The 25,044-nt window shown below is 48.9% G+C and overlaps 1 protein-coding gene across 10 annotated transcripts in view; it reads right to left on the reverse strand.

The window, feature by feature from the left end:
* Positions 1-25,044, reverse strand: part of EXD3 (exonuclease 3'-5' domain containing 3) — a 250,668-nt gene that overhangs the window by 72,783 nt on the left and 152,841 nt on the right. Inside the window, exon 20 of one of the 10 annotated variants that reach the window (XM_085593680.1) lies at positions 15,314-16,457. The exons of the other annotated variants lie outside the window; for them this stretch is intronic. Within the exon in view, the coding sequence (XP_085449806.1) occupies positions 16,383-16,457 (75 nt within the window). The 3' untranslated portion in view covers positions 15,314-16,382. Of the gene's footprint in view, positions 1-15,313; positions 16,458-25,044 lie in introns of those variants that run through there. 10 annotated transcript variants of the gene reach the window in all.

Genomic DNA, 25,044 nt, shown 5'->3' on the forward strand with positions numbered 1-25,044 from the left:
GGGCTCTCAGAGGTTACAGCTACTCAGAGTTTATGAGGTTACATAAAACATTTACGGTGGGTGCATTAATAACACAGTGGTTTGTATTTATGGCTGGTGCATGTCCACTGCAGAGCAGGGGTGACCCCCAGGCTTAGCTGGAGCCTATGTGCTGGTTTTTGGATGGCTTCCATCAGCATCAACAGCTGGGCTCGGCAGAGTGGCCAAGGGCAGCTCAAATGTCGTGTGTGTGCTCCAGCACCCACCCACGGGCTCCCTCCAGCACTGGGAGAATGAAGGGCTGCTCCCACCAGGATGGGGCTGCCATCACTGTAGGAGACAAGAGCTCCGAGCCAGCATGGCTGTGGTTTCCCAGCTCTCTCCTCCTGCCTGCTGCACCCATCACCATCTGGCCTCCAGCACCTTGCACCACAAAGCATCCCCTTTATGAGAGTAAATGAAAGGTGTGATTGGCAAGGAGACATTTCCGAGGGCAAGGAGCAGCTTGCCTATTTGGGATTGGGGAGGGGAAGGCAGCAGGATTCCCTGAGCACAGGGCAGGGTGTCCACACCGCCCGCTCCCCTCAGGAAGGAGGAACAACAACAGGAAGAGAACTCGCTCAGACAGAAGCTACAGACCACTGAGACAGTGAAGGCAGAAGTTGCTAATTAACCTCAGATGGCTTCGGAAAGGACTCCAAGCAGAGCGCTCTCTCTGCAAGGAGAATAGGCAGGGCTGTCCCAGCACACCGGCTGCCACAGCTCCGCTCTGCTGCTGCTCTGCAGCTCCTGGGGCTGTTTTCCTCTCAGGAAGTCTGAGCTGTCCTGGGTGTGAAAGCAGGAGTCAGCAATCTGAAAACGAACAGAACTTGCTCTTCCCTCAGACCAAACCTTGTTTGGGTTCAACAAGGACACGGCTGGAGCCTTTGGTGCTCCACCAGAGACCCTCTCTCTGCGCTCCCACCGGCACCACGTGGAGCACTGGCAGGAGCTGTGTCCAGCTGAGCTCCCTCAGAGCAGCAGCATTGCTCCTCCTGTGCTGCAGCATTGCTCCTCCTGTGCTGCAGCACTGCTAAACCCAGCACAGCCCAGTCCAGAATCCAGCCCCTGCGGAACGCATTTCATACTACACATGATCGGGAGATTTACTGAAGGGGATGAAGCCCAGTTCCCTCAGGCCAAGGAAATAAATGAGGGAGAAGAATTAAAGTGATTGCTGAAACCCAAGGGCCAGTCAGAAAGAATCCGGGCTCCTTGGAGCAGGAAATGGCACTCACTGAACATCTGGGTGCATGTCATGAAGGATTAGGAGCCTGTCAGGAGTTAGACATCAGCTTTACGGGATAATTACAGAATGATTACATAGGACAGGGCTGCCATGGGCTCTGAACACCAGAAGCCCCATTGCAGGCACTGCAGCCCCAGAGCAGCGGCCATTCTCCTGCAATACACTCTTTCTTCTTTCTCTACTGAAGGTCCCCAAAAACCAACACCAACTGAGATGTCAGATTTGGTTGCAAACCAGGGAAGGTTTTCAAGTGCAGCATCCAATGAAGCTCACCAATGTGATCTCCCTGCTTGGCCTATGAGGTGAGAGGCTGCCTCTGACCCAGCCAGTTCCAGCTGTGTCTGGGGGTTATGGGGCAATTGCCATCCTGCAATACTCAAGGACAGGTTTTGGCACCAGCTCTAATGTCTTTAACACTTTCTGAGTTTGTTGGTCTAGACACACAAACGCCCTAAGGTTTGGTGCTGTCCCAATATTTTTTGAGATTTCAACCCAGCTGATCTCCATTGCTGTGCTCTCCCTTTATGCTGTGTCACAGATGGCTGCCCTTCCATTTTATTTGTGGATTCCCTGGAAACTCCTAAATTCTTGTCTAAAAACAGATTTTGAGAGCAAGTAAGTCCACGTTATGGTAATAGGCTAATGCTTTCAACTTCTGGGCTTCAATCCTGCTGGTTGAGCTTGTTGCTCACGCTTGAGCAGGGCAGCACAAGCCTAAGAGCAGGAAAACCTTCCCAGTGAGATGGCACCAAGCCTCAGCAAATCCTGAAGAGTTGCAGTGGACTCAAACATGTTTTATCACATGTCTAAAATCCCTGTAAACAAATACTTTTTCTATATACCTTCTATATATAAGAACATATAGACTGATTTCATTGCAGAATCAGACACCTGGACCTTCTGACCAAGGTAAAGCACCCTCTTTTCTACCTCTTACCCAAATATCTCAAAGTACTGAGTGGGTCACAGAAGCTCTCCCAAAACCTGGTGGAGAGAGACAGGGACCTGTAGCAGGTCACTCACAGGCCCCTGTGCCTCAAAGCTCATGGAAGTTGTCTAATTGTGAGGAGGCCAAACCTTGGGGACATAAATGTCACCACAAGGATCCTCAATGGCAAAGGCAGCCTCTGCACTTACTTCAAAAGGATCTCAGTTGAACTCTGAGAAACATTTTGTGTAAGCACTCACAGCCCTTTTCCTATTCAAATCAAACTCATATCAATCCTGTGTCAATGCCAGGGATGCCCTGAAGTCCTTTCTCACCTCTGCTGTTGAAGGATTCCAACTTTTAGTTGTTCAAGCCTTTTGAGGAAAAATACAGTGAGGTCACCAGGAAAACAAGCAAATGTTTTACACCTTTATGTAGGCTGAACTATGTTGCTGGGATGGGACACCCTGCTGTGATGGGACACCCTCCTGGGATGACTACAGCCTGGAGGAGCTGTGCTTGGCTGGTGGCAGCAGTGCCAGGAGCCTGCCATGGCCATTAAGAGTCCTTTGTCTCATCTGCCAGTTCACAGTGCTGAGGTACCAGAGAACCCAAAGGGACAGTTTAGAGAAGGACAGTAAAGTGATAGATAATACCCAGATCTGGAGAAGTAACAAATAGGGAACTGGCTGTCCCACCTGGCAAATGAGGCCTGGACACTTACAGGGACTCTGGAATGCAATCTGCTCATAAAGGGGCCCTGACTGAACACCCTGAATGTTCTGATTTATATAAACATAGGAGCTATCAAAAGCTCATCAAATTTTAAATGCTCTAAAAGTATTTTAAATCTTTCTGTGATAGTTTAAACTCTCCCCAGGAAATGCCCACTGTCTGAGCCAGCCTGCTCTCTTCTGTCCCACCCTGAGACCAGAGTGTCCCATTTGCCTCTCCCACTGAGGAGATCCCACTCACAAAATCACTCTTAGCAATGCAGGGGCCAGCACATGAATTTAAGGACATACTGAGGCCTCCCTGTGCTAGGAAGACCATCTCCTGGGGTACAACACAACTCTGCTGAAACATTATCCAGCACTAGATCATCTTCCAGTTTAAAAAAAGCACTAATAAAATAAGGAAGCATCCCACTATCTGTCATAAAACAATAATTGATTGTGCAATTGAAGGATGAAGCTCGGTAAAATGACTTGGGTATGTGACAACTGTGGAAGAGAAAAGTTTGGATGTGAACAATCCCACTGGCTGAGAACATTCTCATGCCTGAGCAGTGATGGGAATGAGGCTCAGCACAGCACACAACTGCTATCTCTGCTTTGCTTCCTAAACTTAACTTTCTTTTATTTGGAAAAACAACCATGAAATTAAAGCAAGCAAATCAAACAAACAAACCATCCTTATCTTAGGAAAATCCCAATGTCACACTGAAGGGAGATAAGAGATGGTGGAGCAGTTATTGTCCTGCTGTCCATGGGAGCTGTAAGTGTTACATGGCAAGAAAAACAAACACTCCCTGTCGGATGGGAGAAAATGTTTCTTCTCAGTTGGAGAAAGAAAAACACAAAGCGGCTCAACTGCATCTCCAAAATTGTGCAATTTACTTTGCATATTTGGCAGCAAAAGTAGAAGAAGCAGTTTGTAATCCAGGGGTTTCATGCAAATGACAGGTTCTTGGTTCTTGAAGAAGCCACTTCATTTTGGTATGCTTTTTTAATTAACATTCTCACAGTACATTAGACTTAAAGGAACACCACCAGCAGAAAACTCACTGAGTGAGCATTTTTGGGGCCTGGTGCCCCAGCAATCCCTGGACTGGCTGTAATTGAGGCACATTAGGGAACCAGGAACTCCCTGGGTGGCTTGTGTTTTATATGGACATCTGAAGCATTTTCTGTTCAGCAAATTTCCCCGTGTGCCTTGGCCAGGTAGATGTCTCCTTCCCAGACAGAAAGGAGGAGCAGGAGATAAGGACCAGGCAGAAGTCCATGATCCATCTGAAGGCTGTCGATGTGCAATACCTGGGGTTTGCATTTCTTTAGCATTTCAGTAGAAAGACGTGAATTATTGTCCATTTGATTATTTTTAAATGTTAATCCAGGTGGAAATTATGTATAAACCAACCTGAAAAGTTCCTTTTTCTGCTGCAAGAGTTGGTTCTGTGCATCAATATATGGAACAGCTGATGTGAAACACATATAGAGAGACTGAATAGGGCACTGCCTGCCTGCAAGAACAGTTCCGAATTGGTGACAGCATCCCAAATAAGGTAATTTTTCAGGAAGGAGCCGTATGAGGCAGCTCCCTGGGCAGCAAAGGGAACCAACTCCGCTGGCTCCAGAAAGGAAAGGAAAAAAAAAAAAACCAATAAAAAAACACAAGGGAAGTGAAACTGTGACAATTTTTAAGTCCTGGGGACAGAGTCCTATGACTGGGCACAGTCCTGTGTCACATGAAAGGTGTGGGAAAGTGCTGAAGCATTGGTTACACACACATTTCTGGCTTCAAAAATAGCCTGAGAACCAAACCATGACTTCAGAGGCGGGCCAGCTCCCAGGGGAACGCTGCCAGGAGGGGCCGAGCCCCTGGACAGCCACACCTGGCCGGGCCCTGGGACCCTCCCTCGCTCTCCGTGCCGCAGGACAGCCCCAGCGCCTGGCTGCACGCAGATGGGAATTCAAGCTCTGAGCCAGAGGCTGGCGCAGTCCCGCTGAGTGGGGCATTTTCCAGCTACCTCATCTAGCCTGTCCAGCCCTGTGCAGGCTTTGTAAACTCAATGAAACCACACACAAATTACTGACACTAAGAACAACATTGCACAGGCTGCCCTTTGCTGTGCTCTCCAGGTTCGTTCTGTTTACAACTTTGTTTACTGCCCTCATCTCCCCACATTACTCAGGCTCCAACACGAGATGTAAACAGGCAAAAATTTGGCTATTGGTTCTGAGGGCATGCTTTTTTTTATGAGTTCTGATGGGGATAATGAGAACAAACTAGATTTTTTTTTCACAGAATTGCCTGGGCTGCTGCAGCAGAGTGTGCCCTGTCAGAGAACAGCCCAAGTGCCTTGGAGGGTGCTGCATGTCCCTCTGTCCTGGTGCTGAGCTCACAGCTCTCTTCTGTGGGATGACACATATTTCTAATCCACAGAACTCTTCTTCCTGCATGGCTGGAGCTTACCAGTGTCCCACCTGGACGCAGCCCAGCAGAGCATCATGCACAGCTGTAGGGAAGCAGGACCTTGCCAGGCACAGCTCTTCATCCTGGTGGCACCAGCTCCATGTCCCCTCTGCATGGAGCTGGCAGCTCAGCCAGCAGCATGGAAGGCAGCTTGTGCCAAACCAGAGCCACAACTCTGTCAGGCCGGGTACAGGCTGCAACAAACAGCAGTCATTGCCAAGGGAAAGATGGAAAATCTCCAAAAAACTAATATCACAAATACCTGCACAAACTAGCTGAGCTGCTCAGCCCCTGTGCTCACTGCCAGAATTACAGAATTATAGAATGGTTAGAAGGACCTTAAAGATCCTCTTGTTTGGCTCCCCTGCTGTGGGCAGGGACATCTTCCACTGTCCCAGGCTGCTCCAGCCCTGTCCAGCCTGGCCTTGGGCACTGCCAGGGATCCAGGGGCAGCCACAGCTGCTCTGGGCACCCTGTGCCAGGGCCTGCCCACCCTCCCAGGGAACAATTCCCAGTTCCCAATATCCCATCCATCTCTGCCCTCAGGCACTGGAAGCCATTCCCTGTGTCCTGTCCTTCCAGGACATTCCCTGGTCCAAAGTCCCTCTCCAGATCCCCTGTGGACACCACAGAGGCACAAGAAACCTTGAGGAACACCAGCTTGATGCTGTGGGGGGTGGAGGGGGCAAGTCCCCAAAAACACTATGCATGTGGCCCTGCTCCCATGTGCTGAATGCCAAAGGAGCAGGAGGTGCTCCACACACACCAGTGAGTGTGACACTGCAAACTGGCTGTCCCTGCAGTGGGGGACGGCAGCCCTGGCACTCTGTCAAGGGCCACCACTTGCACAGACACTCGCAATCACGGTGCACTGCAAGTGCAGGGACACTTAGAAGACAGCAAGGACATCCATAAATGTATGCAAAAAATAAGAAGGAGATTGCAAATCAGATACATCCATCAGCTTCAGATACTGTCACACAGTTCAGCTCCCCCGTGTTACAGCCAGATCACAACCCACGTCCCCAGGCTGCTTCTACATGGGCAAAGTGACAATGGCGTTTAAGAAAATGGAATAGTGAAGCAACTGCTGGTTTCTTGCAGGTGCAGTGATTCTCTGAAGGGCCTTTGCTCTCTGAAGGTCCAGGTCCATGTCAGTCTTTGTCCCCTTTTGTGCCAGCTCAGGGTGTTCTTGCCCCCAGCCCAGCACACCCAGCTCCCATGTTCCTGCTGACACAGCAGTTTGTTGGCTGCTGTGGTAAAGCATTCCAGTGATTTGTTTGTGTTGCATGCAACACTGCAAAAATACAAATTATTTGTCCTTTTTTTTTTTTTTTTTTTTTTTTAAGCTTTTCTTTGCATGTCTTAAGTTGCCTTTTTCTCTTTGCTTCAGCAGTGATGGAGCACCTGCTCAGCACACATCACCTTCCAAGATATGTTTCTAGAAATGGTTTTGAAAAATAAGAGTCTTTCAAAGCTCCAAAAAAAGCAATAACACTTCCTCTTCAGAAAAGCACAGTATTAACTGAAAAGGTGACTCCTGCTAGAGGAGAGGAGCACTGATGCTAGATGCAACTACCTGGGGACTAGAATAACAGTGGAATGGGAAAGGCAGGGCAAGGACTGGGCTCTCCATGGCCTTGGACCATCCATCTTTGTGACTGCTGGGACCACTGTGGCTTCATGGATATTTTAAGCTGCAACTGAAAGCATTAAGTGCTGGTGTGTCCTGTGAGATGAGTTTGAAGCCAGACAGCTCAAGGCTGGCCACAAGCATGGGCTCAGGTTCTGGAGGCCCACAGAGGTCAACAGCCTTTGGTTTCTCTCTTCCTGTCTGAAAGGGCAGAGTATGAGGAAAGATGCATGTTCTGGTATAATCTGAAATGCCGTGGGTCAGAGCCCTGGCTGATGAGGCACTGTCAGGCAGCTCTCAGGTAGCTTTCAGCTGTTCATGCTTTTAGGCTGCACCCTGTTGCTGCTGGTCACAGGCTGGGTGACACAAACAGGAACAGGTGTCCTTTCCATACCTACACTCCACTCCGTTGGGCTGGAGGCTCCTGGAGCTCAGGGAGCTGGATGCTGTATTTTTCCTGGCATGAAAGAGATGGGTCCAGAGGTTATGAATTCCCTTATTCTGTCTTCTCCATCGCTAGCTCTTGCTTTCCCTGGATGTCCAAGATTGGAACCAAGCACTGCCTGACGTGTGACACATGGCACTCAGAATGAGGAAGAGGAATGAACAGTTGGTCACTCTTTTTCCAGTGACCTCATCACTAGGGTTAAAAAGGGGGAACTCAGAGAAGCTTTGTGGTCTAATACATAGAAATACCTATACTCCTTAGAAACAGAGTTTCGAAATGCGTGTGCAATGGCACACATCATTTACATGGACAGATGCCATGACTTGTTGCTCAAATCAGGTCTCTGCATTCAGGAATTCTTTGCTAATCAGGTGTCTGTTCATGCATGGATTCACATTCCCAGTGCGTGTTTGCACTTGCCACGGTAACTCCCTGCAGGAATCAGGCACACCTTGTTTGTACACCCTTACCCAGACAGATGCATATTTGGCACAACTGTGCAGTCCAGAGAGCGTTTATGAATGAATTAAACCACTTAACAGAATCAAATGCTTGGGGAAAGGACAGGCAAGAAGCAGCTGTGCTTTGTATCACTCAGCATTAAAGGAGGATCAGCGTCCTCAGCACACTCTGTTCAGCATTTTCCCCTCTAGATGCTAAATGGAAGAGCTGTCAGAACACAGTACCTGCAGCATGGGAGTTAAATATGCACATGTGTCTCTGCACACACTGATCTAAACTGGCCTAACTAATCCTAGTATCATAATTCTTAAAGCTACTATTGCCAGCATTACTTCCATGTATACAGCTCATTCCAGCAAACTGTTCTGCCTTCTCAGTCAGCAATCCTTCTCAGAGCCACTCACTGAAATTACAGATTGTTTAATTTCAAAACCAATTAAATGTTATTAGAGGAATTTCTACAACCACTCCCTTTATGGGGTGCACAGGAATGATCTGTAAATCATCACCACTGGTGGTACCCCTGATAAGGATGTGAAAGACTTTCTAAGAGGGAACAAATTCCATCAAGGCAAATTTACTTCCTTTTATGCCTTCTTTTACCTAGAGAAAGCACCTAACACAAGCACTAGGTCTTCAGGCAAGTACATGGGAATTTGGAGTATATTTCCAGCTCTGTGTCAGAAAAAGGCCTTTTGGCCATTGCCAGTGAACCTCTTCATGGTGACACAGCAAAGGCAGTTGGGGAGTTGTCAGTGACACAGGATGAGCCCAGTTTCTGTCCCAGCTGTCTCAGTGGAAAGCAGCAGGTCTGGCCCTTGCCTGGCTGTGATCAGCAGTGAGCCTGACATGATCACAGGCACAGGGCAGGATTTTTCACAAAATACCTTTGTCTTAAGAACTCTACGTGTCTCACCTTCCCATGCACCACAGCTCACACCGAGCTCATCTGCATCCCCCAAACCTCAGTGCTCCTGGGCTGCCCCCACAACCCTGCTCCAGAGCCCTACTGGAATTCAAACTCAATGAACTCAGTGCAAATACTTTGAATTTTCAAAAACAACCAGAAAAACTTTGTGATCCAGTGAGAGCTGACTTGCATCCACTGTCCTAAGGCCGGCTGCCTTGCCTAATCTCACCCTTGTTTCAGAGGAAGGTGGCCCCTTCCCAAAGAGAGGCTGGAGCTGGGCCAGTGCCAAGGATGGAGATCAGATGTTGTTGTGATGGTGGTTCCCAGCTCCTTGCCTGCAGAAAGGCGTTTGAAAGGGAGAGAGAAAATCACCGGCCAAGAGAGAGCAGGGCCCCCTGTGGTGGCTTTGGGGCAGCATCAGCATTCCCATCTGCAAGCCTCTGGGAATGGTGCACTGGCCTATACTGGTGCAGCAGCACTCAGAGCTTCCCTGGGTGGGCAGGCATTGGTATTACTTGGGGACAAATGCCTGTGGGTTATTTAACTCAAATGATCAAATACACTTCACACAGTATGTTCCATCATTCCCCACATGAATCCCCTTGCTCTATCATTTAGCAATTACTGGCAGACAGTTTCTGGGAGACAGATATTAAACTTTGGGGCTAAGCTACATTAGCCCTGAAATCAGATTTTTCTGTCCATAAGGCAAGATTCTTTTTCACACTGGTCTTACACAAGCACAGCAGTGACCCATGCTATGGACTTGGCTGTTCCTTCAGCAAGAAAAGCTAAAATGCAGTATTAAGGCAATTTGGGGTTTCTGTGTACCACAGAGTACTACTGCCACATGCCTGCGCTTTCATGCAGATTTTTCCTGACTGTTTTGCAGTTCTCATTCCTATTTTGATAAAAGAAAGTTACTTTCAAAAGTAAAAGCTTATAATTTCTGGTGATCTAAACAGATGTGACTTGACAAAGGGGTCCATTGTAGGACCTTGCTAGTGCTTTATTTTTTAATGATGAAGGCTTTGGTTGTTTGTTATGGTGAGAAGTAGTTTCCCCTCCAGATAGCCCCTTGAGAAATTCATGAGAGAAAATCCAGACTGTGAAAAGTATGGCTTGAGAGGAATTTGAAACAACATGACAGGGGAAGCAAATCATTGTGCAAATCCTATTAGAGAAAGCCTGGGCTCATGTCCACCTCCAGCCCCCGCTCCAGGTGAGCTATCTGGCTGTGTCTGTGCCACGACTGTCCCCAGCAATCAGAACCATCAGTCAGGCAAAGCTGTCTGTCTTTCTGGAGACCCACAAAGCAAGGCTGAACTTGCCCAGAGGAGGCTGGGCTGAGCCAAAGACAAAACAAGTCATGAAAGAGTGAAACCACGGGTCAAGGTAAGGAGGGAAGAACTGGCAGCAGAACCCGCTGCCATTGCACAACTCTGGCTAATCAGACACAGATACAGATGCAAACCACCCGTGAAAGATTTAGAGAAGTTTACATTTCAGCTGGGTTTCACAGCTGGACAGGGATGGTTTCACATGCAAAGCTGATTTGTCCAGGGTGCAGCTCTGGAGAGGAGTAACCCCTGTAGTACCTCTGAAAAGCTCCAGTTTCTGACCCGCGCTCAGTCTTGTTATCCTTCCTTGCAGGCTTCTTTCCATGCACATGCTGAAGTGCTCTGCTCTACTGTAATTCAAATACACTTGAATAAATTTCAGTTCTCATTTAAGACTTCATTTTTGAAGATAGCAGGATAGCTTGGGTTCATATCAGAATAGTTTTAAGGCCTCCTGCATCAAAAATAATGTTGTAAATCTAAAAATACCAGCTTTTCAGAGAGGAGATGTGAGATGCCAAGACATTTCACACACAGACACAATCATGAGATTGAGCTTCAAGGTCCATATGCATTTTTTCCATGGTGACCTAACGCTGGACCCAGTAATTTGAACTGAATCACCTTAAGGGTTTTCTCTAATGGTCCCCCGCAGGCAGGGCTCTCAGCCCTCAGCAGAGCCCATGCTTCCCTGCCTGCTGCAGAGATGATTCTTATGGCAGAATGTCCACCCAGAACACCACACTCCAAACTTTTGCATGGTGCCTTTCTGCAGCTGAGCCACAGCCATGGCTGGGTCTGGCCCCACACTGCACTGGGAAAGACGACCTCGGCACATGGGGAGGAAGATAAGCATGAGCACAACGAATCCACAAAACTGCCAGAGTACAGGAAATTGGCCAATTATCCAGCCCTGATTTTTAGCAGAGACCATACAAAGGGATCTTTATGAATGAGAAGATCACAGAAAAGGATGGAGAGGCGACTATCAGGGAAAACAAAAGTGTGGTGAACTCTGAGTATTTATGACCATCCGCTGAAGAGTTCCTGCCCAGCTTATAACTAGTGACTAAATGTCAGGATTATTTAAGAGAACTTGTTAAAATAAGCAAATAAAATGTAGTAGGTAAAACTGGCAATGCTTCCAAATCAAAGTAGCTTTGTGTGGTTTAAGGACTGGTGTCATTACACACCATGGGGCCACAGCAGGGACGAGGGCAGGAGTGGTGGGTTCATCTCTGGGCATCAGCTGGTCCCCCTCACTGATATTCGTGTAGAACCACTGGGCATAGCATTCAGTGTCCATCAAACCTCAACACGTGGATTTAGACTGGAGTAGGATGTTTCAAAATCGGTCAAAAGGGATGGAGAGAAGGAGGTGAAGCCCAGCACCCAGCAGAGATACAATGGTTCTATGCAGACAGGCCCTCACTTACATTTCTGCTGGGCTGAAAAAAATATCAGAAAATACCCATTGAAAAATTCCTCGTCCTGTCTGATTTTGTAAACACAAGTTCAGCACAGGAGACTCGATGGGATAAGATGGTTTTGATGACTTCCAGCTGCACATACACTCTGCAGACTCACTTCCCAAACAGCCCATTATCACTGTGCAGGCAGTTCATTTATCTGCTGAGAATTCTCATTTAAAAAAACCAATCAGGCAGGATTTATTTCCCTCTGATAAGGCACAGGAGGGCACAGTGAAGGGTCTGGCTCCTGCTGGTTGTCAGGCTCCTTGTCTAGAGGTTAATGTCAAGCTGACACCAGAGCAGGCCTCTGACGTGTCCCTCAGCCCCTGTGTCCTGGGGGTCTGTCTCTGGAAGCTGGGTCTCTGCCACCAATGTTTTCACAGTATGTGAGAAGGATCAGGTCACTGCCTTGGTTTCTCCAGGAGATATTCTAGACAACAGTCAAAAGGATGCAAAGATGGGAGTCCACCACTGTCAGGAATTGCGTGAGGCCTTAACCGAACACAGCATCACATCCCAGAGCACCTGAAGCTGCCACAGGAAGATTCTGGGACAGCAGATTAGGGCTTGTAAAGACAACCTGAAGCCCTTTTCCCTGCAGTGGGCCCAGTGATATCATCCTGGGGAAACAGTACCAGGACCTGCTGCAGGGCTCATCCCACTCTTGCTTGGGGAGAAGCAGTGAGCGGGCCAGAGCTCTCTGACACAGGGCCCGGATCCATGGAGAGCCGAGATCATCATTGGCAGATGCATCTTCCCTGGGCTTCCAAAATCTCTGTCTGCAAACAGAAAGCAACTGGAAGGGGGGGAAAAAAAGACTAAAGAAAGCCTGTATTTGAAATACTCTGTTTTCTTTTAAAAAATCCAGGATCCCATCCAGTTTGAAAGAGGAGGCGAGCACTGAAACAAGCTCTTTGTTTTTTGCATTAGTTCAAGAAGAAAATACTTTAAAAAATATATTCCTCTGAGGTTCTGATACTGCCTCTAGCCCCCACTTTTGGCAGGCTGGGAGCAGGTCACAGGTAGTGTTCTCATCCTTGGCCCACAGCCCCTTTCCTTAATCCTTTCCAGCCTGCAGGGGGATCTTCTCCCCACACCGCCTCCTGCAGCATCCTCCATCCAGCATTTCAGACCTGGCACAGTGGCCCTCACACCCTCTCCTGGGGGACATCACCCTCTGCCTCGGGGGGTTTAAGCCCTGTGTCCCCCCAGTCTTGGAAAACACAAAAATATCAGTCTTGCAGGGAGCTTGGGGTGAACCAGGGGCTTTGTGGGGTAATGATACCCCCCTGACCACCAGGAAGGACATGTGAATGCAGTCCAGGGGCTTGGAGCAACATGGCTTAGTGGAAGGTGTCCCTGCCCATGGCTGGGGGTGAAACTGGACAATCTTTAAGGTCCCTTTCAAACCAAACCAGTCTTGAGATTCTATGAAAGAGCAGCCAAGAACTTTTCTCAGTCCTGCTAAGATCTGAAGAGTCTCAAATGAAGTGCTGCTCTTTACCAGCTTCCAATGCTCCCCAAAAATGCCTGAGAGGTTAATTCGCATCAGGGCTGGTGCTCTCTGCCCACAGTACAGAGGAGCTGCTTCATAATGGTCTCTCACTGAAGCTGCCATCCTGCAGTCAAGGCTGTGCCTGGCACCAGCCAAGGGGTCTTTGCTGCAGTTCCTGGAGACACAAACTTGCCCCCCATTTTCTCTTGGCTGCGTTGGCTGTGCAGGTTGAAGCGTGAAAGGCTGACTGCCAAGTGTTATGGTGTGAAGCCATTTTCCATTTAAAGATCTTGTTTTTCATGGCTTATAAGTTCCCATTCCCCGCCTCCATTCCTTTGGGTTGGGATTTGTCATGCTTGTTCTTAACCCAGGGGAGAATTTCTTTAGGAAAGTTCGGTGGTATAAGAAGCAGCAATTCCTCCTCTGGCTTTCGTCATGGAAGGTAACAGCCTCTCACAGAAACTCACTGCCTCTGCGAGGGAGGCAGCAGCAAGAACTTCTGTCCCCAGCCCAGCACAAGGCCGATCCCACATGTCCCAGGGTTTCCCAGGAGTGTATCCAGCATCAATTCCCGTACTCGGACACAGACAAACACCCACCCAAACATAAGCATTAACTGCAGCCCACAGGGCTGGTTTGCAGATGGCTGAGCTTGAGGATGTGAGCAGCAGCAGCTCACTAAGACATTTTCTGAGTGCAGGTGGAAATTCCAAACCTGTGAGGCACCAATTCCTACACAGGCCCAGGGAAATGACTGGGGGGTGTGAGGTGGTGTGGATGAAAAGCTGCACATTCCTTGGCCACATACACAGGGACCCAGACACCCCCTGTCCTGGGCTGATCCCAGCAGGGGAGGGGGATTCTACCCCTCTGCCCAGTCAGGCGAGACCCCACCTGCAGAGCTGCCCCAGCCGTGGGGCCCAGCACAGGAAAGATGTGGAACTGCTGGAGCAGGTCCAGAGGAGGCCACAGGGATGGTCCCAGGGCTGGAGCCAGGCTGGGAGAGCTGGGGGTGCTCACCTGGAGAGGAGAAGCTTCAGGGAGAGCTCAGAGCCCTTCCAGGGCCTAAAGGGGCTCCAGGAGAGCTGGAGAGGAACTGGGGACAGGGGATGGAGGGACAGGACACAGGGAATGGCTCCCACTGCCAGAGGGCAGGGATGGATGGGAGATTGGGAATTGGGAATTGTTCCCTGGGAGGGTGGGCAGGCCCTGGCACAGGGTGCCCAGAGCAGCTGTGGCTGCCCCTGGATCCCTGGAACTGTCCCAGGCCAGGCTGGACACTGGGGCTTGGAGTAGCCTGGGATAATGGGAGGTATCCCTGCCCATGGCAGGGGTAGCACTGGATGGGCTTTAAGGCCTCTGATGACCCAAGACAGCCTGGAAGTCTAAAATTTACAACCAAAGCCAGCTCTATTGGCCATGCTGATACAAACTCCCTGTCAGCTCCAGCCCTACTCCGTGCCAGCTTCCATGCAGCAGAATACATAAAGTAACTTTGCTTTTTGATTAAAAACAAACAAACAAACAAAACCCCACAAGGAATGTAGCTGCAAACAACTGATGTATTATGATTGAAATTTCAAATGAACAAATGTCAAATGTGCAAAATGAGTCCTATTCTCTCCCACCTGCATCCTATGGCTCAGACTTCCCTGTGGGCTTCCCAGGCTGCCATGAAGTGAGGCAGAAAGGGGTTTCATCAGCATCCATGGAAAATATAGTTTTGAACATCCCAGTTTTGTTTGGTTTAAATCTTAACCATAATATTTACATTAATGCTATTTATTCTAATTTATTTTCTTTTAAACATATACACAAGAGTAAAATCAAATCAAGTCATGCTAGGCTATTTTAAAAACAAAAACCACAGAGCAGATAAGAAAGATAGATGACATCTTTCCTGTGGAGAGATGGCTGGGGGTCACCAGGCACTGACACAAGAAACAGAAATTTGTTTCTACACTAAGGAACAATAAAAAGGCCTTTAAACATTTTGACAAGGAGTTGTGAAGGCAGAGTGGGGGGTGAGCTCCATGGGAAGGAATGATTCCTCACTCTTCCACCTCAGCACAAAGAAAAAAAACACACAAAAGAAACATAAAAACCCACAACCCCTTCTCAGTTCTGTAGGAAGACATCTTTTTCACTCTTTGAAACAGGATGTTGCTTTTTCAGATCCTTTAATTTATTTACCAAACACAGCATCTCCCCACAGATTTTAAGGTTAATCACATCAGTCCTCATTCTGCTGTCACACCTGAAGTGCCATTAAATCCCCAGTGGTGTAAGGATGCACCATGCTGGCACCTGGGCTGTCCCAATGATTAATCACAGGATTTCTCAGTGTGCCATCAGGAACAGCCAGCCCCAAACTCTTCCCTATTGGAGCTGAAAGGGTTGATCTCAGATGAAGCAGACAAAAAGAAATGCCAAAGGCTGCTAACAGCAATAATTTTAACCTTTCAGGGGACTCCTGCGACTCCAAGGGGAAACATAACCCAGCTGCAGCAGCCCCATGGCACTGTCAGGCCAGGTACAGCAGGAATGACTGGGAAAACCAGGCCAAGCTGGGCCACCTTCACTTCTGGTCCTGTCATATCGTGACATTCCACTGCCTCTTACTGTCAGAGAAGCACTTTTGTCCTCCCACCTTCTCAGGAAGGTGAGGGCTCTGCAGCTTTCTGGCTGGACCTGTCTCTTTTCACTCTCCCTTCTGACTCCATCCTTGTGCTTACAGAATAAATCCCATGGGGAATTTATCTGCCTTTTTGCTCTATGCTTGTGCTTCACTCTCCATATTGCTACTACCCTGCTACCAGCAGCGTTCCCCAGGAATGCAGGACTGACTCCACCAGCCCCTGCAGGCTGGGGTAGGCCCCTCCTTTGCTGGGTGCTCACTGGTTTCCTAGGGATAACCTGGAAAGGAAGCAAAAGTAACTCAAGGATACACCCAACTGGCATCATCCAGGCAGACCCAGCACAGGCTGGAGCCTCATGCTGAAAAAAAGATCAGCCAGTGATGGCCGCATTGCTGAGTCAAATCTTCCACATTTAAACCAATTCCAGTTACAGGTCACAGACAGGAAATCCAGTCCCAGTGCTGCTGGGGGCAGACTGCTCCCACAGCCTGATGCTGCTCTTCACTGAAGAACTTCTGAGAACTCCTGGCTCCAGCTCCTCCCATGGAGAGGCAAGGTGAGAAGGAGAGAAGAGCAGGAACAGCTCAGCAGATTCAGCTGCTCCCTGTCTTTGGAGCTCCGCTTCCAGTTGCAGCTCCCGGACTGCTGGGACTCACGGGAAGTCTGAGCTTTCACAGGAAAAGAAAATAGTTCTGTCTTTTCATGGTTGTCTACAAATGAAAGATTGTTTAGTACTAAAAGACGAAGTTGCTTGGCCTCAACTCTGTATTAGATTTTAAATTCCCATCAGTTTTTATTTTACCTCACCATTTTTGATTGTTTGGTGTTGAGACCTTTCAGCCATGGTTCTCAAGACTAGAGCAGAGTTCATTGTGTATTTGAGGAAACAAAAGGCCCGGTTAAAGATTTGTAGCCACTCCAGATAAAAGAAGAAGAATATTTAATTAGAGTGGCCCTTCTGCAGATCATGTCCAAACCACATCAAATACATACAAATACTGACTGCAGGAAATTAAAATTGGAGACTAAAAACCATGAATAAATCACGGAATTCTCACGCTTAACTTTGTCCCCTGACCCACAGGGTCTTCTTTCCTGATCCACTTTCCTAACAGAAACAGAAAGTGAGTTGATCTGCCAAATCAGGCCCAGTGCTCACCTCTGCATGCCCACACAGCACAGCAGCAACGGGCTCCCTCTCCTCATCACTGCCCCTTTGGATGTGCAGTACCACAGGATTTCTCCAGGCATGAGTGGTTGAATTAGTGCTACCCAAAAAGCCTTGGCTCACAAGTCAGCTCCCCTCCCCTTGCTGGAAATCTGGGTGAATGATGCAGGACATCCCAGGCTGCTCACAACTCTCTGGGGAGCTGCTCTGCTAAGTCACGCTGAACGAGAGCATTGATTCCTCTTGGGGAATCTGTGCAGGGAAGTGGTGGGATCACTGTCCCTGGCAGTGCTCAGAAAATGTGTAGATGTGCCACTTGGGGACATGGTTTAGTGCTGGGCTTGGCAGTGCTGGGGGAACAGTTGGAATCAATGATATCAGAGCTCTTTTCCTACAGTAATGATTCTATGAAAATATTCAGATAAAAATCAGTGCAGAATTAAGAAACTGCAGTAAACAAGAACAAACAAAGTAATTCTAGATTGTCAATTGTTCACCTAATGCTAGTCACATCAGAAAAATCACACTCCAGTTGTACTGTGACAGTGTCAGAGGGAGGGAGATGGCATTTCCACCCTGGAGAGCCAAAGGATGAAGGTGAGGAGCATGCTGAGTGAAAGGATACCAGAATCAAGCAGCTTGGGGCAATAATCTCATGTTCCCTATCAATACCCACCCTGCTTATCTTTGCTGAGCACAAACTAGAGGTGCTGGCCCGACTGATGAGCCTCAACTGGCTCCAACATAATAGAGCAGGCACTGCTGCTCTTCCAAGAGGAGATAAACTGTCAAGTGAATTGGAGATTAACTATCCAGATGTAAATTAATTCATTGCTATGCAACTGATAGGGCTCAGGCCTGGTTTAGTGCAGGATGGAGTCAGGTTTGGAGAGCTTTCTCAATGGCCAAAGAATTTATAACCTGTATTCATGGCCCTCCGTAAAGGGTCGCCTGACAATGCCAGTGCTGTCAGCATTGTTCCTTTTGAAGGGCTTCACCACTCCACCCCCACTCCTCTGCCCCTAGTTTACTCCCTCCCTGGATCCCCCACAGCCCACTCTGCACCCATCCCTCCTCCCGATCACACAGGAAGAAAGCTGGGGGGAGGTGACCTCTGCAGCAGAATTTGCTATTCATGTTCTGTTCCCCCTCACAAATCCTTAACTTCTTGTCTCTTTTTAATCTTTTTTCTCTTGAGAAAGAAAAGATCAAAGGACTTGGGGGCTGACAGTTTCTGAACTAGGCACTTCTTGCCATGGGAAAACAGCAATGGGGAAGGGCTACACAAAGATGCTTGGGACAGTGGTTAGGGGAAAGCCCAGGAGATGGGACTTTCTTCCATGGAGGAGCTTTCTGGAAGCCTTCACCATGCAGCCCTGGAAGGAGGATGCAGCTCTCCAGCATCAGTCCCAGACTGTGCGCCTGCCAACAAGAGCATATTTTATTTCAGGTCACACATGAATTGCCTCAATGTCTTCCAGAAGTGAGGAGGGAGATCGGGAGTGTGTCCTGGGCTGGATGGCCCATGGGCAGCACCAGCATGTGCCTCCAGTAGTCACTGGAGCACAGGACCAGTGTGGAACTTGTCTGAAGGCCACTCGTTTCTCCTGTGGCTCCTCAGGAATGCATTAAGAGAAGGAAAATAGATATATTCACAGGGAAAAAACTACTGACTTGAGTCCCAAAAAGACAAATTATTTTGCTCTGTATTTCCATGTGATCCATCAGGGTATGGAAGAGAGTTTCCATGCTCACAGAGGAGTGATGCAAAATAATACCATTTCCCCACCTGACAATAAGCACTCATCTCAAGGCAGGACTTTGAGGTCCCCAAGTATCTTATTCCAGGGAATATGGATTTTTCCCTCATTCAGTAACCCAGTTTGACACTGGCTGGCTGTCTCCTGCCAAGGAAGATGAGTCACAAAGCAGAACCCACACACAAATAAGAGACATGTACCAAAGCACTGATATCAAATATTTTAGGGAAAAAATGCTCTTGGCCTAAAGGTTTGTGTGAGTTTCCAGCTGGAGATGGAACTTCAAAGCAGAGGCTTGAATCGCTAAGGAGAGAACCAGGCTCCTGAGAAACCTTTTAATACACAAACAATCTCCTGTTTAGAGGTCTTCTTCTGGGAAACAGCTGGTTGACACTCTTATGATTTGGAAAAAAATGTTACCTATTCTTGAAGGGCTGATCTGAATGGCTTTTTCTAATCTAAGCCTGAATTCAAGGCTTGCTGGCACAGAAGTGGGAATCTGCAAAGTCTATTCAACTGCACAGGTTCAGCCCATCATCTCCTTTTCCCACAGCTATCCCTCTTTTCCCACTCATCCACGCTGTGGACCCTTCAGAGGGAGGCTGGGTCACCAGGGCCTGGTTTCCCTCTGACACTTCTGCTCCAGTCCCTGTGTTGCTTTTGGCTTCTGCAAGAGCTCTCATGGGCTTTAGAGTCCCCTCATGGGCCATGGTCCTCTTCCAGCAGGTCCTGGCACCTTATATTCCACAACAATAAATCCTTATTCAAAGCTTATTCCCACTTTAATTTTCAAACTTCTCATCTCATCAGGAAATGCTTCCCCAGAGCCTTCAAACTCACCATCGAATCACAGAATCCCCTGAGCAAGAAGGGACCCTCACCAGGATCACCCAGCCCAGCGCCTATCCCTGCCCAGACCCCCAAAATCCCACCCTGGGCATCCCTGGCAGCACTGGCCAAAGGCTCCTGGAGCTCTGGCAGCCTCGGGGCCGTGCCCATTCCCTGGGGAGCCTGGGCAGTGCCAGCACCTCTGGGGGAAAAAACCTTTCCCTGATCTCCACCCAAAACCACTTCTGACACCAGCAGCGAGCAGCTCAGGCACAACTGTGTCACTGACCCTCCAGTTCTGGAGGGAACAAGGCAGGGCAGGATCAAAGGTTTGCTCCATGCACTTAATATTAAATTCTTTTAGGAACAGACTTACTTGTAACACACTGCTCCCAGCTTGTTTCTTGGCTAGTTTACCACCAAACCCACAGGCCTGAGCCCATGTCAGGAGTCTGTCCCTGGGCCCTAATGACCACATGGCCACTCTCCCTTTTCATTCAGCAACTTCTGACTCAGCTCTCTAATGTGAGATTAAAATCTGTTCCATGTGTTGCACTGTAGGTCCCGTGAGGGTTTCACAGACACACACCACGAATGCCCTGCAGCACCCCCAGCATTGTGACAAGTGACAAGTCTTACAGCAACCCTGACAATTCACATGGATTCTCTGCCTTCCAAGCTGGGTTCCTGACACAGACTTTAAGAATGTGTTTCCTCTGTAGGCTCAACAAATGCTTGAAAGCTGCTGGCAAGCCAAAGGGAGCAGCTGCCTCCCTTCAGAGCTGAAATTCTTTCACCACCACCCCCAAAACCAAGCACAGGAGCGTTCTCATTACTAGAGAGGATAAGTGTTTGTGCTGAAAGAAAAATGTAAATTGCTTTTAAAATGCCAAATTAGCACAAGTGACCCACAACCAGAAAGGCAAAAATTCTCCAGTGGAGATTAAAAGGCAGCTGAATGTCTCAGGAAATTAGGTCTGAAGCTATCCTGATGACAAAGCTCTTCTTGCACTTGGGCTATGATCCCTATAAACCAGTTGTCATTCAAAAGCATTTCTGATTAATTTTGCTCTACTGCTGAGGAAAAAAATGCAAAATGTCACTGTCATAAAACTGCCACATATGTCCATTCGCTCCAGTCACAAAGAGCTTTCAGGGGAAAAATGTCTCCCTTGTGCTCACAGCTTTGCCTGTGTGCTGCAAACCAGCCCTTGGCATTTCTGTCGAGTCCTGGGTGGCTGCTGAGCCACAGTAACAATCCTGCTGCACTCAGAGGAGGTTCTGTGACACAGCCCCAGAGAGGTAAGTGAGACAGGCAGGGGTGGGATGACAGTACAGCAAACCCAGCAGCAAAGCTTCTGCTCCAGGACCACAGGCAGGGCAGGGAGGTGATACGAAGCCTCACCCAGCACAGCCTGGAGAGTCAGGGCATGTGTCTACCAAAAAAATTCAACATTTCAAACTGCCTTGTCCTGGCTAGCTTTGGGCTGGACGGGTGGTGCCTGCCACTGCTTCAGACACATCAGTCACATGTTGTCCCCCTTCCAGCTGGCACTGGGAGAAGTGACCCTGACTATGACACCACTGGACAGCACACATCACACCCCCAGCCCGACCACAGCCAGGGACAGTGCCAAGGATCACTCCTCTCCAGCTGTCACCCCAGGCAACCTGCACCCAGGCCTCCGAGGAGGGAAAATTCCTTTTTACACAGGTCTGTAAGCCATCATAAGCACCTGTGTAGGTGTCAAGTCCCCCTGATTTTCCTTTCTCTAGTCAGTAAGGACTCTGTTTTTCTCATGTGCACTCAGATAGAAACTCAGCAGCTCAGAAGTGCTTTCCATGGAATATTACAGACCTGAAGTATACAAAGCGTGGGCAGCAGGTCCGGGGAGGTGGTTCTGCCCCACTGCTCAGGTGAGACCCCACCTGCAGAACTGCCTCCAGCCCTGGGTCCCAGCACAGGAAGGACCTGGAGCTGCTGGAGAGAGACTCCAGAGGAGGCCACAGAACTGTTCTGAGGACTGGAGCCCCTCTGCTCTGGAGCCAGGCTGGGAGAGGTGGGGGTGCTCACCTGGAGAGGGACTGGGAACAAGGCATGGAGGGACAGGACAAAGAGGGAATGGCTTCCCATTGCCAGAGGGCAGGAATGGATGGGATATGGGGAATTGGGAATTGTTCCCTGGGAGGGTGGGCAGGCCCTGGCACAGGTGCCCAGAGCAGCTGTGGCTGCCCCTGGATCCCTGGCAGTGCCCAAGGCCAGCCTGGACAGGGCTTGGGAGCAGCCTGGGACAGTGGAAGGTGTCTCTGCCCATGGCAGGAGTGAGACTGGATGGGCTTTAAGGTCACTGCCAACCCAAACCAGTCTGGGATTCTGTGATTATCAATCTGTCATGAGATCAGTACTAGAAGCACCCTGTGTACACACCAGCAGTAGAGGCTCTTTGGGAACACCACTCCATGTCTCCAAAAGCTGAAAAATGATAGTTGTTCCCATTATTAAAATACTCCCTATAAGGAGAAAAGCGGTACCAAGGCTCCAAAGAGAAGCATGGAGCCTTGTTCTCTTTCTAAAAATGAATCCTGATGAATACATGACCTTCTGATGACTCCCTTCTTCCTAACAAACTGACTTCACAGAAAGAATGTGAATATACATTTGAAGTGTATACTAGCAGAAGCAGCATCGGGAAGATGTAAACCCCAGAACCTCCACCAGAAACCTGCATTTACCAGTTGTTTGCATCCAGGCAGGAGACAGCAATAAATTGATTGATAAATTCAAGCACAAGAAAGATGTGGGCCTGCTGGAACCAGTCAGGAGGAGGCTGTGGAGGTGTTCTGAGGGCTGGAAACTCTGTTATGGAGGCAGGCTGGGAGAGCTGGGGGTGCTCAGCCTAGAGAAGAGTAGGCTCTGAGGAGACCTTATTGAGGCATTTCAGTGTCTAAAGGGGGCTTGTAAAAAAGAGAGTTTTTACACTGGCAGGCAGCAACAGAACAGAAGAGGAGACAGTATTAAACTGAAAGAGGAGAGATTTATGTTTGATATTTAAAAGAAATTCTTCTCTGTGAGCATGGTGAGGCCCTGGCACAGGGTGCCCAGAGCAGCTGTGGCTGCCCCTGGATCCCTGGAAGTGTTCAAGGCCAGGCTGGACAGGGCTGGGAGCAGGCTGGGACAGTGGAAGGTGTCCCTGCCCATGGCAGGGGGAGGGACTGGATGAGCTTTAAGGTCACTGCCAACCCAAGCCAGTCTGGGATTCTACGAATTCAACTTTTCAAACTCTGAAAATCTCCAGTGAACACCTTGATGAACTTTAATGAAAATGCCAATTAAGCTTTGTTGACTGAGGCTGGATTATGTATTCTCAATTGCCCAGAGGAGAGGAATACATAAATCCCACTGAACTTAGTGAGAACTGGGTTCCTCATGTCCAAGACACCACCAAAATATCCACATAAAGTAAAATTCCTATTGGTAAGGGGTTTGTAAATTCTTCACTCTCAGAAGAAATCCCTAAAGGACATTTAGCAGGTCCCTGCAATGCCAGGGTGACCCTGCCTGTTGTGGCACAGCTCCAGGGCCCAGCCCAGAGGTGGCACTACCAATATGCCACCCAGAATGCACTTCTAGAACTGCCCAGCTGTGCTCCACCGGCATCCCCAGAGCAGGCAGAAGTCCTCAGACTGCCCCCATCCAGGAGAGCAGAGAGCAGCAGACAGGGAGACAGGATGTGGAGGTGTGAACTGCTCTTGACACATCAGCCTCAATGGAGCGGGCACCTCACAAGTAAAGGCCTGTTCCGTGTCCCTGGTGCCCTGAGCAGGCTCTGACCTGTGGATAACACCTTCCTCTTTGGCTTTTCCTCCTCGTTCCTGTCTCATCTTTCCTTCTTCACTAGCCATTAGGTGATGTGTTTACAGCAGCATCCATCACCACAGCATCCAAGGAAGACACAAAGCTCCCAAAGGCTGAATTTCCTTCCCAACCTTGTCATTTTGCTTTTGCATTTCAATTATTTTCCTGACAACAGGCTGGGGAGGCTGAAGCTAGCTGGAGCAGGCAGTGAGCAAGGAGCAGAGTTGCTCTTACTGCACACATCTGCTGTTCCCCAATGGCAGCTTGGAAAGGTACAGATTCACAGCTCTTGTCCCAGTGTGCCTTAACCATGGGGAAAGTTTGCCATAAAAGCCCAGGGGTCTGTGGAAAAGCCTGATAGAATCTTATTCCCTCTTTAACTTCTAAACCCCATTAACCTCTCCCTCTTATAACTGCCCTAGCTGGGAAGAACTTTGGAGCTCAGCTCTTGAGCACAGGCGCAGGTACTGGGGCAGCCCTGGGCAGTGTCCCTATGCCCTGCCAGCTCTGCAGAGTGGGCCTGCCTTGGTGGCTCCTCAGGTGAGCCCGTGGGCAGGTGAGCCCAGCCAGAAAGCAGTGGCTTTCTGCAGCCACAGGGAATTTCCTGGAAGAGCAGCATGGGGAGCCCAGTCCTGGATGGTGCCTCGCTGCAGGACTCCCTCTTCTTGGCTGGAACTCCTCCATCCCAACGGCAAGCTCAGAAAATAACGTAATGAAAACAGCCTTCATTTTTCCTTTTTTTTTCCTTTTTTTTTTCCATTGCTCATTTTACTTTTCTGAGCTACTGCATACAGAGTCGAGTCTTTATTTTGGCTGCTGTCCTTCTGCAATATCGTTACCCGCGCGCAGAGGAAAAGCCCTCTGGAGATTTCCAATCCAAACAGGCCCTTGTTTTATCTACAACTATTTGAGTACATGACCTCAGATAACCCCACGGCCAACTGTGTGCCAAATTCAAACTGCAGCCATGGGAACTTTAAATACAAAGAAGATTTTCCAGCTTCCCTCCGAAGGGAAGGTGCTGAGTGCCTCGCTCTGCTCGGGCTGATGGGGCTGGGCAGCCCGGCTGTGCCCGTGGGGGCCCGGCCATGGTGGCACCGCTGTGCCACAGATTCACCCCTGCCCGTGAAGCTGCACACAGGGCTGAGCCCTGCTGCACACACAGCCACTGCCCTCTCCTCAGGGCTCTGCAACGGCTTTGGATTACTGGAAAGACAAACAGCTGCACTTGGGCCAGCAGCCTCATCTGTAAGGCTGTGTTTAGATTCCTCTGGACAGGGGAGTTTTTCATCTTCATTAGCTGCTGTTCACAGCCACATCCACCATTATTCACTGGGTCAGAGCCTCCTGCTCTCTACTGCTGCTTACAAATCTAAATAAATCAATTAATCTGGTACTTTGAATGAAATTCAGAAGAATTTGGCAGCTAGTATTTCACAGACAAAAAGTGCATGTGTGTGCCTCACTCTGCAAGTCCTTGGAAACAGGAGCTCAGAGAATTTAAGCACCAGATTTGGAGATGACAATTTTTCATAGCAGTGCTTAATTTGATTTTTCTCCCCAGATCAATACTTTCTCATGTATGCATTAATATGAAGGAGGAGAATCACAGAATCCCAGAGTGGTTTGGGTGGGAAGGGACT

Source organism: Lonchura striata, chromosome 17 (assembly GCF_050655825.1).
Source record: "Lonchura striata isolate lonStrDom1 chromosome 17, ASM5065582v1, whole genome shotgun sequence".
NCBI classification, from domain to species: Eukaryota; Metazoa; Chordata; class Aves; order Passeriformes; family Estrildidae; genus Lonchura; species Lonchura striata.